Source organism: Sphaeramia orbicularis, chromosome 22, assembly GCF_902148855.1.
Source record: "Sphaeramia orbicularis chromosome 22, fSphaOr1.1, whole genome shotgun sequence".
Classification (NCBI taxonomy): domain Eukaryota; kingdom Metazoa; phylum Chordata; class Actinopteri; order Kurtiformes; family Apogonidae; genus Sphaeramia; species Sphaeramia orbicularis.
Genome location: NC_043978.1, coordinates 41,020,400 through 41,037,379, shown reverse-complemented (window position 1 = coordinate 41,037,379; position 16,980 = coordinate 41,020,400). Strand labels below are relative to the sequence as shown.

The following is a 16,980-nucleotide window of genomic DNA, read 5'->3' as shown; positions in this document are numbered from 1 at the left end:
GTTTACAATGGACACATGGTTCACAGTTACTGGCTGCTCACAGTAAGTGGCCTCTCCACTGTTTCCTGTCAGTTATCCGTTTACCACCCAGCACAGTCCTTATAGCATAGGGTCCATTATGCTCACTGCAGATGACTTCCAGCGGTTCCATGGCTCGTGGGACATTTGTCCCTATCAGCAACTCAATTCCAGCCTCAATTTGTGGTAAGGAGAGGTGTCTCAAATATGGCCACCTTGTCAGATCCTTATTTGTGGGTATGTGTGTTCTATGCACTGGCATTGTTTCTTGTGTGAACTCTCCAAAAATGGGATTATTTAATTGTGTGTGTTTAAGCCACTAGTTTGAGGTTACATTTTAGTTTAAACAGATGCAATTCACTGTGGATGTTTGTCATGGAGCACATTCGTCATCATCATCATGACACCTTAATTAGGTTATTGTGAAAAATCCACAAAATCATAAATAGTTCATTATTAATAGTTATAATAAATAGTAATAATAGTTATAGGGCATAAGTTCAAGTAATTGAAGACGCAGTATAGGTTCTGGTTTATAAAGATAGAGGGAGGTAATGAGCAAACTCAAGGCTATGCCACACCTTACCATTGTAGAGGGCATAGTATAGTGTTAACCAGATATGATGAGCACTTGGAGTATAACCTAAGCTGTGCACAGTGTCCACTGTAAATGACTCTGAGCAGCACTCGCACAATGGAGAGTGGCAAACAGGGACTCACTCTGAAGAGGGAAGTGGGGCTTATAGGAGCAGTGTCCTTCATTGCTGGAACCATGATGGGATCTGGGATCTTCATATCACCCCAGTATGTGCTCTCAGTCATTGGGAGCCCAGGGGCCAGTCTTATAATATGGACCTGCTGTGGGTTGTTAGCTATGCTGGGAGGTCTCTGCTATGCTGAACTGGGCACAATCATTCCAGAGTCTGGCGGAGAATACATCTACATGCTGAGGACTACAGGCAAAGTGACAGCCTTTATGTTTGTCTTCAGCTTCATCATTGTCATGAAGCCTGTCAGTGCCACAGGGATTGCACTGAGCTTTGGTGAATACGTCGTGGCCCCTTTTTATGAAGGCTGTAGTGTTCCACAGGGTTTGGTGAAGTGTGTGGCTGCAGGAGCAATCCTGACCCTGTCTGTGATTAACTGTCTCAGTGTCCGCTTGGCCACCCACATCCAGGTGCTTTCCATGGGAGTCAAAATTCTGGCACTGGTAGTGATCATACTGGGAGGTTGTATACTGCTTTTCCAAGGCAACACTGAGAACTTCAATAACGCTTTTGAAGGAACAAATGTTGGTGTCAGTACCATTGGTATTGCTTTTTATCAGGGCTTATGGTCCTATGATGGCTGGAACACGCTGAATTATATAACTGAGGAGCTGAAACACCCCGAAGTAAGAATTTCATAGTTTACTATTTGTACAATTATCAAGAAATGTTTCAGAAAAATTAAAAGAAATTGTATATTTCTTTTGTAAGCCAGCATTTGTTGATTTTTATGGAAATCAATACGTAAATCAGAAACACAATACATTTATTTTATCCCAGAAGACAACACAAACACTGTGAAAATATTTCACTAGAAGTAAAAGTTCTGCACTATATTAATATTTCTGGCATAGATGTGGAAATTTATATTAAACTTCCTCTAATATTAATTTCTTTAGAACATCAGTGATGTTCCAAGTCTATTCCAATGCAAGGTTAATGTGTCAGAAACCAAAACCCCTCTGGTAAACTCATCAGTAACCGCTCTACAAACATTTCAAATGTTGCTTGTGCAGTGGTGCTAAGCCCATATAGAAATTTTGGAGATGAAATTATTGGGTCTTGAGTCTATTTTGGAAAAACATGTATCAGATGTGTCATATTTAGATATTTAGAGGTGTTGTAGTGAATATGGAAATGTCATAATCTTTGGCAATAATGATTCACCACTAAAACCCATGTAGGTTGATAAATGAATACAGTTATAGGCACATTTTTATTTTCAAAAAGTGATATATTTAAACTGAAAAAGTTACTTTGTTCTTCAGTTTTGTTAACTTTTTATTCAGGTTTTATGATTATCAGTAACTTTTCTAGGAAAATACTTGCATTTCACTGAAAAATGCAAAATGCATAGGATAACATTAAAATAATTTATTATAAATCACTCCACAAAGGTTGAATGTAGAGAAAAATTAATTCAAAAGTCACCACAAAAAGAGTTGTAGATCTTGGTTGGATATGGATTAACCATAAATTACCAACACATACCTAATGCAACAGAGAGTATATCTATGTATATATATAATGTGAATTTAGATGTAAGTTAATGTGACACAAGACGCAAGAACAATTAAAGGGGTCATATTTTGCTCAACCCACTTTTATTAGTCTTTGCTACATTTATTTGTGTATTTGGACCCTAATAGTTCAAAAAGTTTGAATTTGAACCCTCCAGGTGCTGCAAAGCTAACCTGGTTTAATTCCTGCTTAATTCATTACATCTATAACTAGTTAGGTCAAGACATTTGTACGTATATGGTCAAGACTTCTGATGAACGTTTCTTAGAGTACCAAAGCCTTTGATATAATAGAGTTACGACACTTCCATAGACTCCCACTGTAAAAATGAAACGAAATATGGACCTGCTTCCAGGTTATGAAGGGACCGAGAGTTCCATCGAGTGTAACGCCGTCGAAACACATTCATTTCTATTGCAGCTGATCTAGCAATTCCAGCACAAATTTAATAAGATATCATCATCTTTCAAATTATTAAGTTTATTTCCTATCTTAGCGAACATTTATGTTGTAAATTCTGTTTTCTTTGGTATGTGTTAGCGTTTGTATAAATTTGGCTCTTTAAAAGCACATGAGCCACTTCTCGCCCCACCTCCTCCAGGTTGTTGGCTGTGCTGCTCTGTCCTGTTCAACCAACAACTGAACATTTTAGGTAATCTACTCGAAGTTTGGACATATTTTCAGTATGGACTACAACCGCTGCTGCTGACAAACAATTATGGCGTGCTCGGACAGAACCATATTGAGTTATGACACGCTTTGATGTTGCCGCCCCGGTGATCACGTGGTTCATGTAAGCCTGAATAGTTCCAAATGATCCTAGAGCTGTCATGTTCTTCAATGGGACAGACAGCAGTGAGCATGGTAAATCTCAAAATAAACCACACACAACCATTGTGTCACTACTGTATGTACTGTTGTGTCAGTTATGCTTTTGAGTAGTGGGGTTGACCACTGAAAGGACTGCATTTATTACCTGGAAAACTTACATTTTTGGGGGAAAGGTTGGTGTTAGTTTGGATAGGCTAATTATGTGAGTGGTGCCAACTTTACAAGTTCATTCATTCTGTACTGTACTTGTAAGGAGATTGAAAATGTACCATTTAAAGTTTTACTATTATAGGACTGAGGTACAAGCAAAAAACAGTGGTTAGCTGTGTGAACACTGTGCACCTGCCACATCACATTTTTTGGATGGTTGGATGATGTGTCCTTATAAATCTATGCCCTTAGTAGCAAAATATATTTAACCCATAAAGACCCAGTACTACTTTTGTGTTAGTTCTCAAATTTATTTTTCTGTAGATTTCACCTTTCGTAGGTGATTTACCCCCATCCATCCATCCATCCATTATCCGGGGCCGGGTCACGGGGGCAACAATCTTAACAGGGATGGCCAGACTTCCCTCTCCCCAGACACCTCCTCCAGCCCTTCCGGGGGGACCCTGGTGCCTGGAACACCTCCCCAGGGAGGTGTCCAGGGGGCATCCGAAACAGATGCCCGAGCCACCTCAGCTGGCCCCTCTTGATGTGGAGGAGCAGCAGCTCTACTCCAAGCTCCTCCCTGGTGACTGAGCTCCTCACCCTATCCCTAAGGGTGCGCCCAGCCACCCTACGTAGGAAACTCATTTCGACAGCTTGAATCCGAGATCTTGTCCTTTCAGTCATGACCCAAAGCTCATGACCAGAGGTGAGGGTCGGAATGTAGATTGACCGGTAAATTGAGAACTTCACCTCTCAGCTCAGCTCCTTCTTTACCACAACCGACCGATACAGTGACTGCATCACTGCAGCCGCTGCACTGATCCGTCTGTCAATCTCACACTTGATCCTTCCCTCACTCTTGAACAAGACCCCAAGATACTTGAACTCCTCCACGTGGGGCATTTACCATCAGTTATTATAATATTATCCTCTGTATTTTGTGTTTCTTTTAGTGAACATCATGTATCTTCCTGTATTTATTTACATTTAAGATATCAATATCTGAATGTAAAAACAAGCATCCCCATCCACTGTCATTGATCCAACTCCATGGGTTTTACTGGTGAATCAATGTTGCAGAAGACGATGGTGTTTCCACATTCACTACGGAGCCTCTGAATGTCCAAATGGGTCATATCTGATGACCATGAAAAGATGAAAAACTGCATTTTCCACAATTATTTACATGTATTGATAGGATTAGTAGATCAACAGGTATTAAACATTTTATATCAGTAGATGGTTTTGGTCGTCTGCGACTGTTTGGATCTTAATGTGTTAAATCAGGGGTCACCAACCCTGGTCCTCAAGAGCTTCTGTCCTTCATGTTTTAGATGTTTCCCTCGTCCAGCACACTTGACAGTCGTTATCACGCTTCTGCAGAGTTTGATGATAGGCTTCTCATTTGATTCAGGCATGTTGGAAGAGGGAAACATCTAAAACATGCAGGAAAGTAGCTCTTAAAAAGTAAATGCAGTCATTGTGCAGTACAATTGTACTGTTATTTTAGTATTATTGTATCCACATCACATCTATGCTGTGCATCATTGCAGTAGATATTTATGGCTGAGTTCATTTAAGATAATTCGGGTACTGTTGTATGGTTAAAGCTACAAGTGACACAGTTTATAAATCAGTCACTAAATTAAGGAAAAGTTACATAATGACTAGAGCTATTTTGCATTAGTCCTAGAATAACAGAAAGGAACGGTTGAATGTCACGTCCAGATAACAAGTTATAAGATGACCTGTTGTTCAGGTGTGTGGTTACTTTATTCATGTTTGTCCTCTGTATCAGAGCAGAGCAGTGTCTTCGTCCTGTGCAGCTTAATCTCTGTGACCATGGGTGACAAACAACCTCAGGCCTTGAAAATTAAACGGGAAATGGGGCTGATTGGTGGTGTTGCCCTAATTTCTGGAACTATGATCGGATCTGGGATATTCATGTCCCCACAGTTTGTAATGAGCTACGCGTGAAGTCCTGGAGCCAGTCTGCTTATCTGGGCTGTGACAGGAGTGGTTTCTATATTTGCTGCACTGTCTTATGCTGAGCTTGGGACAATCATCTGTGAATCTGGTGCTGACTTTATCTACATACTGAGGATCTATGGTTCATTCCCTGCCTTTTTTGCAGCATTTACTTTTATCCTGGTTGGGAAGCCTACTGGTGCTGCGGCGACGGCAATTAGCATTTCAGAGTATGTCTTGGCACCCTTTTACCCAGGCTGCCATCCTCCTCAGCTGATAGTGAAGTGTGTTGCGGCTGTGAGTATATTGGTGGTTGCCATAGTCAACAGTCTGAATGTCCGCATCGCTGTCAGGATACAAGTGATCTTCTTGATGGCAAAGATTCTGGCTTTAGCAGCCATTGTAATTGGAGGCATAGTGGAGGTCACACACAGCACCAGGGTGATTGTGGAAAATTTGAATGCTGAAAATGCATTTAAAGGCACTCAGTATTCTTTAAACACTATAGGGATGGCTTTTTATCAAGGACTCTGGTCTTATGCTGGCTGGTACAACCTGAATTATGTCACTGAAGAGTTGAAGAGACCAGAGGTGAGTTTGTAAAAAGATGAATCCTGCACTTTTGCAAAAAATATTACGTAGACAATGAAATAATGACACAAAGTATTTGTTAAAGTTTCTGCAATCTATAAGCAATGATAAAATTAGATATCTTGTATATTGGTGTTGCATTTTGTCTATGGAAAAAGCTCCTTGTCTCTCTGCAGACTGAATGCTGGTTCAGAATTTAATTTGATACATAAGTGATAAAACCATTAAACTGTTAGTAAAAATACATGGGCCATGAAATAAACATTCAGGGCTGTCAGTGTTAAGACCAACAGGAACAATATAGGTGTGATAATAAGAAAATCAAGGTTGCATCGCTGCCTTTGCAGTTTAATCCAACTGAGATGATGATACATAATAATGCATGCATTATAATGAGTGATTTATACAGTGATAAACATTTGTGTATAAATACATAATCTGATCTTAATTTTGCAAAATCTTATGTTATTTTATGGTGAAGGATCTGATTTTTTTCATTTAGTAATGAGATCATAGACGTACACAACGTGAATCCTTTTCATGTTTGGCGGTTTCTAGGTAACACCAATGAATCAGACTGTTAAAGGCAAAACATCTTGTTTCTATTTGACTAAAGTAAATGTTTCAAACATTTTTATGTTGAAGAATTTTTGATTATTACAGGAGTCATTACATAGTTATTTCTTTGGTAATTATCTAGTATTACTACATTATTACCCATGTGTTCCCAAACTATTACTCCACTATTACCATGACATTACTGAGCTGTAATGTAAAATGTTTTTTTTTATCCTCAGGTGAATCTTCCCAGAGCTGTTGTGATCGCCATATCCTTGGTGACTGGTTTGTATCTGCTGGTGAATGTGAGCTACCTCACAGTAATGACACCCACTGAGCTCATGTCGTCCAATGCAGTAGCAGTTACATGGGGGTAAGACCGACATTATTTCATCTCCATGTCACATAGTACATGTTACATAGAGACTGATGTTATTTAAGGGGCATTAATCTGAGTCACTGAACAGGAAGAAAGCAGTTTGACTCCCTACTAACAAGTGCACAAGATAAGACAGATATTCTCTAAATTTGTGTCTTTAAATTAGTGATCTGTAAGCTCAGAGGAGGATTCTGGTTCAGTCTCTGTGGGAACTTTCTTACAGGAACAAGGTGTTAGGAAGTTGGGGCTGGATCATGTCTGTGGCTGCAGCTCTGTCTGCTTTTGGTTCACTGAACGGGACATTTTTCGGTGGCAGCCGTATGTGCTTTGTTGCTGCCAGAGAGGGACACATGGTGAGAATCAAAATACCTTCTGAAACATGGAACACTGATACAAAGCTGAAGTTTCATCCTTCCACCTGTTTGTTTTATAGCCAGAAATTCTCGCTATGGCTCACGTGCACAGACTGACGCCGTCTCCAGCGCTGATCTTCACCACCATCATTTCCCTGGTGGTGCTGATCCCTGGGGACTTCCAGAGCATTGTCAACTACTTCAGGTGAAAACTAGGTCTGCATCATCCATTTCTTGCACTCAAAGTGCTTGTGTTCATTTAACATTTCATTTCATTCCCATTGGCAGCTTCACAGCTTGGTTTTTCTATGCCATCACTCTGTCTGGACTCCTGTATCTCAAGATTAAGAAACCAGAGCTTCCCAGGCCGTACACCGTTAGTACACATGCTCAAAAGACAATCATCACAAACATTTATTTATACCATCAAATGAGAATCAGCTTGTTTTCCTCTCTCTCCACAGGTTCCCATCATACTCCCTATACTGGTCCTTATTGCTGCGATATTCCTTGTGCTGGCCCCCATCATAGACAGTCCTCAGATTGAATATCTGTATGTGGCTTTATTTATCTTCAGTGGAGTTATAGTCTATGTGCCGTTCATCCATTACAAGCTGTGCCCAGGCCTGTTGACCAAGCTGACAGTGTTCTTGCAGCTGCTCCTCAAAGTCGCCCTGGCAGAAAAAAACCTGTGATTTTGTAAACTAAAAATTAAATACAAGCCCAGCCTTTCACATCTGCTGTTTTAAGTATGTGTAGTTTGCTCCTCTTGTATTAGACATTACAGGTTACATGCAGTAGCTAATCAGTGTTACCTCCCACTTTTTCTGTCTGTCGAAAAAGTGCCTCAGGAAGCATTCGTACCTTATTTCTATACTCGAATGTCACAATCTGATATGTACTAGTGCCTATTTATGCACTGTCTACTTTATACTGATTTTTTTAGTCAAACCGGAAGAGTAAATTATTTTGAAATAAATTTGTAATTACTTCATGTTGGTTGACCTATTTATCCTGACTTTCATTTAAAGTGACAGCTTCCATCTTTACAAGTAATGTATGAATATGAAACATCAGCACCAGGCTTTATCTATGATTGTGACACTCTAGCAAGGGAAAAAAGTAAGAAGTAATCATTTTTTGCATTTTTTATTACTGATGTCTGAGTTTGCTGTCTAAATCTATAATTGTGAGTTGTAATAAATATTGTAAAAATAGACAAATAATATCTGAAATTTTTTTTATTTTTATTTTTTTTTTCATTCTCTATATACAAACCCTGTGACAACCTTGTCGTTTTTCACATCTCTACAAGTTGCTATTAACACTTTCCATCACACATGTAGCCAGTGAGAGAAGTTTCTCAACAGTCAAATTAATTAAAAACAGACTCAGGAACACTTTGACCCAAAAGAAACTTGAGGCATTCATGCTCCTGTGCACTGAGAAAGAAATTCTCATGTCTTTGGACAATCATACTGTAATAAAGTCACAGAGACCAGTGCTCTGCTCAGGCATGTATTAACCTTTTAGGGTTGGCCATGTCTCTTTGAAACTACACTTACGCTGAGGAAGAAAAGAGAATGGTATCATTAGAAGCTTATGTTCTACTGTGAATAATAAACTTGTAGAAAAGGTTTGAGGTGTACTTAATTATCCCCAAAGGGCAATTCATTTTACACCCAGCAGTAAGTCAAACATAAAAAACTAGAAAAGCACTCAGAGAGCACAGACCTCCACCAAGGCAGATCAGTGCCCCCCCCCCGATGTTTGTCTGTCTGTCCGTCCGTGTGCAAGATAACTCAAAAAGTTATGAATGGATTTAGATGAAAATTTCAAGAAATGTTAATACTGGCACAAGGAAAAAATGATTCACTTTTAGTTGTGATCGGGGGTGGGGGGGCCGCGGGGGCCCACTGATCTGCCTTGGCGGAGGTCTGCGCTCCCTTTTCTAGAAAAGCACTCGGAGAGCGCAGACCTCTGCCAAGACAGATCAGTGGGCCCCTGTGGCGCCCCCACCCCCCACCTCCAATCACCACCAAAATTTAATCATTTGTTCCTTGTGCTAGTATCAACATTTCCTGAAATTTTCATCCAAATCCATCCATAACTTTTTGAGTTATCTTGCACACAGACAAACAAACAGACAAACCAACGCCAGTAAAAACATAACCTCCTTGGCGGAGGTAAAAACAATAATCCATACACACACTATTAAAAAATGAAAAAGAAAAAAATACATAGAGGGACAGAGTGTTATGTAATACTATTAAAAAGGCCAATGGAAACAGGTATAAATGAGTTCTTCAGTCTGTTTGTCCTGCACCTGGGCAGACTGTATCTACATCCTGATGACAGCATTTTGTATTCAGCAGACAGAGGGCGACTGCTGTCTGAAGTGACTGATCGGCCTTTTTTACCACCCTCACTCTGTAGAAGGAGGAATACTCCTGGAGGTTTATGTCTGCAATATTGTTGTACACCCGTACAATGTGTTCCAGGCGTTTTTTATTTTTAAAAGTTTGTGACCCAAACCTGCAGATAAAGGAAATCGTTAAAACAGGCACAATAAAAAAAAAAAGAACAAAACATTTTCATAAAAAAATCAAGTCAACATTAAAACTTCGAAGCTTCCGATAAAAGTGTATCCGCTGGTGGGTCTTTGAACAAAGGGAACAATGCAATAATTATTTTGTTCTTTATTTGTAAGGATTACATGTCTATGAACACTAATTGGCTATTTTATTCTATTTATTCTTTTATTTAATTTGAGGTTTGGATATCTGTAAACAATTATTTGAACAGAATATAGATTCTGATATTGTTGACAAGGATGTTGTGTTGTAAAGAATAATGCTGGAGATGTGCACTCATATTGAAGTAAATGTACATTGTGAAGCAACCCTTGCACTGAATTGGAAATATTTTAGAAAAATACACTGAATTACAAGGCTACTGAGAACAGTCCACTATTTTAGACTTCACATGTAAGGTTATAAGTACATATAGGTTATGATCTAAAGTGGGCTGGTCTGAGATATGAAACTCCAGGGCTGAAAATGAGTCCCACTCCAGCCCTGCCTACATTAGATGTTTTTATTACCTGTTGTTCAGGTGTGTGGTTACTTTATTCATGTTTGTCCACTGTATAGGAGTAGAGCAGTGTCTTCGTCCTGTGCAGCTTAATCTCTGTGACCATGGATGACAAACAACCTCAGGCCTTGAAAATTAAACGGGAAATAGGGCTGATTGGTGGTGTTGCCCTAATTTCTGGAACTATGATCGGATCTGGGATATTCATGTCCCCACAGTTTGTGATGGGCTACGCGGGAAGTCCTGGAGCCAGTCTGCTTATCTGGGCTGTGACAGGAGTGGTTGCTATGTTTGCTGCATTGTCTTATGCTGAGCTTGGGACAATTTTCTATGAATCTGGTGCTGACTTCATCTACATACTGAGGATCTATGGTTCATTCCCTGCCTTTTTTGCAGCAATCACTTTTATCCTGGTTGGGAAGCCTTTTAGTACTGCGGCGATGGCAATTAGCATTTCAGAGTATGTCTTGGCACCCTTTTACCCAGGCTGCCATCCTCCTCAGCTGATAGTGAAGTGTGTTGCGGCTGTGAGTATATTGGTGGTTGCCATAGTCAACAGTCTGAATGTCCGCATCGCTGTCAGGATACAAGTGATCTTCTTGATGGCAAAGATTCTGGCTTTAGCAGCCATTGTAATTGGAGGCATAGTGGAGGTCACACAGAGCACCAGGGTGATTGTGGAAAATTTGAATGCTGAAAATGCATTTAAAGGCACTCAGTATTCTTTAAACACTATAGGGATGGCTTTTTATCAAGGACTCTGGTCTTATGCTGGCTGGTACAACCTGAATTATGTCACTGAAGAGTTGAAGAGACCAGAGGTGAGTTTGTAAAAAGATGAATCCTGCACTTTTGCAAACAATATTATGTACTAATCAAATAATGACACAAAGTGTTTTGTTAAAGTTTCTGCAATCTATAAGCAATGATAAAATTAGATATCTTGTATATTGGTGTCGCATTTTGTCTATGGAAAAAGCTCCTTGTCTCTCTGCAGACTGAATGCTGGTTCAGAATTTTAATTTGATAGATAATTGATAAAACCATTAAACTGTTAGTAAAGATACATGGGCCATGAAATAAACATTCAGGGCTGTCAGTGTTAAGACCAACAGGGACAATATAGGTGTGATAATAAGAAAATCAAGGTTGCATTGCTGCCTTTGCAGTTCAATCCAACTGAGATGATGATACATAATAATGCATGCATTATAATGAGTGATTTATACAGTGATAAACATTTGTGTATGAATACATAATCTGATCTTAATTTTGCGCAATTTTATTTTCTTTTAGTTAGAAGTATATTCCATTTTACAAAATGCTGGTGCTTTTATTTTGTAGTGAAGGATCTGATTTTTTCATTTAGTAATGAGATCATAGATGTACACAACGTGAATCCTTTTCATGTTTGGCGGTTTCTAGGAAACACCAATGAATCAGACTGTTAAAGGCAAAACATCTTGTTTCTATTTGACTAAAGTAAATATTTCAAACATTTTTATGTTGAAGAATGTTTGATTATTACAGGAGTCATTACATAGTTATTTCTTTAGTAATTACCTGGTATTACTTTATTATTACCCCTGTGTTCCCAAACTGTTATTCCACTACTACCATGACATTACTGAGCTGTAATGTAAAATGTTTTTTTTATCCTCAGGTGAATCTTCCCAGAGCTGTTGTGATCGCCATATCCTTGGTGACTGGTTTGTATCTGCTGGTGAATGTGAGCTACCTCACAGTAATGACACCCACTGAGCTCATGTCGTCCAATGCAGTAGCAGTTACATGGGGGTAAGACCGACATTATCTCATCTCCATGTCACATACAGTACATGTTACATAGAGACTGATGTTATTTAAGGGGCATTAATCTGAGTCACTGAACAGGAAGAAAGCAGTTTGACTCCCTACTAACAAGTGCACAAGATAAGACAGATATTCTCTAAATTTGTGTCTTTAAATTAGTGATCTGTAAGCTCAGAGGAGGATTCTGGTTCAGTCTCTGTGGGAACTTTCTTACAGGAACAAGGTGTTAGGAAGTTGGGGCTGGATCATGTCTGTGGCTGCAGCTCTGTCTGCTTTTGGTTCACTGAACGGGTCACTTTTCGGTGTCAGCCGTATGTGCTTTGTTGCTGCCAGAGAGGGACACATGGTGAGAATCAAAATACCTTCTGAAACATGGAACACTGATACAAAGCTGAAGTTTCATCCTTCCACCTGTTTGTTTTATAGCCAGAAATTCTCGCTATGGCTCACGTGCACAGACTGACGCCGTCTCCAGCGCTGATCTTCACCACCATCATTTCCCTGGTGGTGCTGATCCCTGGGGACTTCCAGAGCATTGTCAACTACATCAGGTGAAAACTAGGTCTGCATCATCCATTTCTTGCACTCAAAGTGCTTGTGTTTTTTTAACATTTCATATCATTCCCATTGGCAGCTTCACAACTTGGTTTTTCTATGCCATCACTCTGTCTGGACTCCTGTATCTCAGGATTAAGAAACCAGAGCTTCCCAGGCCGTACACCGTTAGTACACATGCTCAAAAGACAATCATCACAAACATTTATTTATACCATCAAATGAGAATCAGCTTGTTTTCCTCTCTCTCCACAGGTTCCCATCATACTCCCTATACTGGTCCTTATTGCTGCGATATTCCTTGTGCTGGCCCCCATCATAGACAGTCCTCAGATTGAATATCTGTATGTGGCTTTATTTATCTTCAGTGGAGTTATAGTCTATGTGCCATTTATCCATTACAAGCTGTGCCCAGGCCTATTGACCAAGCTGACAGTGTTCCTGCAGCTGTTCCTCGAAGTCGCCCCGGCAGAAAAAAACCTGTGATTTTGTAAACTAAAAACTAAATACAAGCCCAGCCTTTCACATCTGCTGTTTTAAGTATGCGTAGTTTGCTCCTCTTGTATTAGACATTACAGGTTACATGCAGTAGCTAATCAGTGTTACCTCCCACTTTTTCTGTCTGTCGAAAAAGTGCCTCAGGAAGCATTCGTACCTTATTTCTATACTTGAATGTCACAATCTGATATGTACTAGTGCCTATTTATGCACTGTCTACTTTATACTGATTTTTTTAGTCAAACCGGCAGAGTAAATTATTTTGAAATAAATTTGTAATTACTTCATGTTGGTTGACCTATTTATCCTGACTTTCATTTAAAGTGACAGCTTCCATCTTTAAAAGTAATGTATGAATATGGAACATCAGCACCAGGCTTTTCCTATGATTGTGACACTCTAGCAAGGGAAAAAAGTAAGAAGTAATCATTTTTTGCAATTTTTTATTACTGATGTCTGAGTTTGCTGTGTAAATCCATAATTGTGAGTTGTAATAAATATTGTAAAAATAGACAAATAATATCTGAAAAAAAAAAATTTTTTTTCATTCTCTATATACAAACCCTGTGACAACCTTGTCGTTTTTCACATCTCTACAAGTTGCTATTAACACTTTCTATCACACACGTAGCCAGTGAGAGAAGTTTCTCAACAGTCAAATTAATTAAAAACAGACTCAGGAACACTTTGACCCAAAAGGAACTTGAGGCATTCATGCTCCTGTGCACTGAGAAAGAAATTCTCATGTCTTTGGACAATCATACTGTAATAAAGTCACAGAGACCAGTGCTCTGCTCAGGCATGTATTAACCTTTTAGGGTTGGCCATGTCTCTTTGAAACTACACTTACGCTGAGGAAGAAAAGAGAATGGTATCATTAGAAGCTTATGTTCTACTGTGAATAATAAACTTGTAGAGAAGGTTTGAGGGGTACTTAATTATCCCCAAAGGGCAATTCATTTTACACCCAGCAGTAAGTCAAACATAAAAAACTAGAAAAGCACTCAGAGAGCACAGACTTCCACCAAGGCAGATCAGTGCCCCCCCCCCCCCCCCCCCCCCCCCGATGTTTGTTTGTTTGTCTGTCTGTCTGTCCGTGTGCAAGATAACTCAAAAAGTTATGAATGGATTTAGATGAAATTTTCAAGAAATGTTAATACTGGCACGAGGAAAAAAATGATTGAATTTTGGTTGTGATTGGGGGTGGGGGGGCCACGGGGGCCCATTGATCTGCCTTGGCGGAGGTCTGCGCTCCCTTTTCTAGAAAAGCACTCGGAGAGCGCAGACCTCTGCCAAGACAGATCAGTGGGCCCCCGTGGCCCCCCACCCCCCCACCTCCAATCACCACCAAAATTTAATCATTTGTTCCTTGTGCTAGTATCAACATTTCCTGAAATTTTCATCCAAATCCGTCCATAACTTTTTGAGTTATCTTGCACAAAGACAAACAAACAGACAAACCAACGCCAGTAAAACCATAACCTCTTTGGCGGAGGTAAAAACAACAATCCATACACACACTAATAAAAAATGAAAAAAAAAAAAAAAAAATACATAGAGGGACAGAGTGTTATGTAATACTATTAAAAAGGCCAATGGAAACAGGTATAAATGAGTTCTTCAGTCTGTTTGTCCTGCACCTGGGCAGACTGTATCTACATCCTGATGACAGCATTTTGTATTCAGCAGACAGAGGGCGACTGCTGTCTGAAGTGACTGATCGGCCTTTTTTACCACCCTCACTCTGTAGAAGGAGGAATACTCCTGGAGGTTTATGTCTGCAATATTGTTGTACACCCGTACAATGTGTTCCAGGCGTTTTTTATTTTTAAAAGTTTGTGACCCAAACCTGCAGATAAAGGAAATCGTTAAAACAGACACAATAAAAAAAAAAGAACAAAACATTTTCATAAAAATCGAGTTAACATTAAAACTTCGAAGTTTCCGATAAAAGTGTATCCGCTGGTGGGTCTTTGAACAAAGGGAACAATGCAATAATTATTTTGTTCTTTATTTATAAGGATTACATGTCTATGAACACTAATTGGCTATTTTATTCTATTTATTCTTTTATTTAATTTGAAGTTTGGATATCTGTAAACAATTATTTGAACAGAATATAGATTCTGATATTCTCTGAGATACACCAGCACTAATAGGAACAGTGCGCTGAATGATCCAGATGCACGGATATGTGACGTTGGAGGAGTTTTGTCATAGAAGGTATTGTATGACTTATTCATTCATTCATTTTTAATTTTAAAGGTGGGTAGGTAGTTGGATTGAATGACTGTCAAGTGCACTTAATTTTGTCACACTGTAGCCAAATGTCGGTGCATATTTTTAATCATAATCATCAGGAGTGGAAAAGAGTCCTGTAAAGTGTGTGTGTGTGTTGGGGGGGGGGGGCGCGCATACATCTCAATTATTTTTTCTTCCGTCATTCCAAAAATGTTCACACAAGGGTGAAAAATGTGTCCTCTGCATTTCGTTTCATCATTTCTATGTGTCCTAACCACTTCCATGTGTGCACAATTACACATCCAAACCGTTTGCTCCTCCTTTTGAGATGTGGTAAACATAGACGCAGTTTCTATGAGTAAATTGCTTTCGGGTTTGATAAATCACTTTGTATTTACTAAATTAATATATTTACATTTTCTCCTCCCACCACATGCACAACTGTGTGTAAACGACCCATGTTACATATTCATTGTGGCAAATGTACTAACTGGATGCAGACACACTATTTTGCACCTTTGAAAGACGCAACCCTTAATGCGCACTGTTAGTAAATCAGTTTGTACATTTTTTTGCTTGTGCAATGAGTGTGCACACGTTTTAATACACGCAAACCTTTAGTAGATCCGGCCCTTACTGGTTCTGAGAGTGTAGCGAACTGTGGGATGAAGCCTACCAGTCCTAGGAGGCTTCTTACCTCTGGAGCATTCTTCGGCTCTCTGGCTTCCATCACAGCTCTCACTCTTTCTACTGTTGGTCTGATGCCTTTTTGTGTCAGTAGTATTCCCATGAATACAAGTCTGTCCATGTTGGACTGGCACTTTTCTGGATTTAATGTTAATCCACATTCAGAAAGTCTCTTCATGACAGCATGCAGGCGTTTGTCATGTGTTTCCTGGTGGGGTGCATGTATGATCATGTCATCTGAGATGTTCTCAGCTCCTTCAATGCCTGCCAGTGCATTGGCGATCTTGTGTTGGTATTGCTCACTGGCTGACGAGACTCCAAGTATCAGTCTTTTGTATCAGTAAACTTCATTGTGCACTGCAAATGTCGGGATCTTTCTGGACTCTGGGGTTAGCTCCAACTGATGGTAGCCCCACTTGAGATCTAGTTTACTGAAGTTTGAAGAGCCATTCAGTTCTTGAAGTATTTCATCCACTGTTGGAATGGGGTATCTTTCCCTGACTATTGCTTTGTTTGCTTTTCTCATGTCTAAGGACATTTTGGTATCTTTGTCACATTTCTTTAGGGAGTACCACTACAGGATTTACCCAAGGTGTAATTCCTTCTACATGTTCTACAATGTCTATGTCAATTAGTTCATTTTTCTTTTCCTCAACTGCATCCCTTAAATGGTAGTGTACGCACCTCAAAAGTTGTGCTACTGGTTTTACATTTGGGTCAATGTACAGACTTACCAGCTTAGTGTTTAGTTTTCCCACCCCTTTCAACACTTCTGGATACTGTTCTTTAAGAATGTGCTTTAAGTTTGTGACGGCAGCCACATTTTCCCCTATTTTCAGCACCCTTAACTTTACAGCCATCTTTTTCCCCAGGAGTGGTTCACCATTACGTCTTATCACAATAAACTCTGCCTCCTCAGTCCTATCACCAATCTCGATTTCACATCTGAAAGCAC

General features: G+C 39.6%; 2 protein-coding genes across 2 annotated transcripts; both read left to right on the top strand.

The window, feature by feature from the left end:
- The first annotated feature begins 708 nt into the window (after positions 1-708).
- Positions 709-8,302, top strand: LOC115414135 (b(0,+)-type amino acid transporter 1-like). Its single transcript, XM_030127350.1, has 7 exons — positions 709-1,328; positions 5,767-5,849; positions 6,647-6,780; positions 7,010-7,139; positions 7,220-7,344; positions 7,428-7,515; positions 7,604-8,302. The coding sequence occupies exons 1-7, from the start codon at positions 713-715 to the stop codon at positions 7,832-7,834; spliced, it is 1,407 nt and encodes a 468-aa protein (XP_029983210.1). The 5' UTR covers positions 709-712; the 3' UTR covers positions 7,835-8,302.
- Positions 8,303-10,292: 1,990 nt separating this feature from the next.
- On the top strand, positions 10,293-13,472 carry LOC115414134 (b(0,+)-type amino acid transporter 1-like). The gene is made up of 6 exons (XM_030127349.1): positions 10,293-11,053; positions 11,896-12,029; positions 12,261-12,390; positions 12,471-12,595; positions 12,679-12,766; positions 12,855-13,472. The coding sequence occupies exons 1-6, from the start codon at positions 10,337-10,339 to the stop codon at positions 13,083-13,085; spliced, it is 1,425 nt and encodes a 474-aa protein (XP_029983209.1). The 5' UTR covers positions 10,293-10,336; the 3' UTR covers positions 13,086-13,472.
- The last annotated feature ends 3,508 nt before the right edge of the window (positions 13,473-16,980 follow it).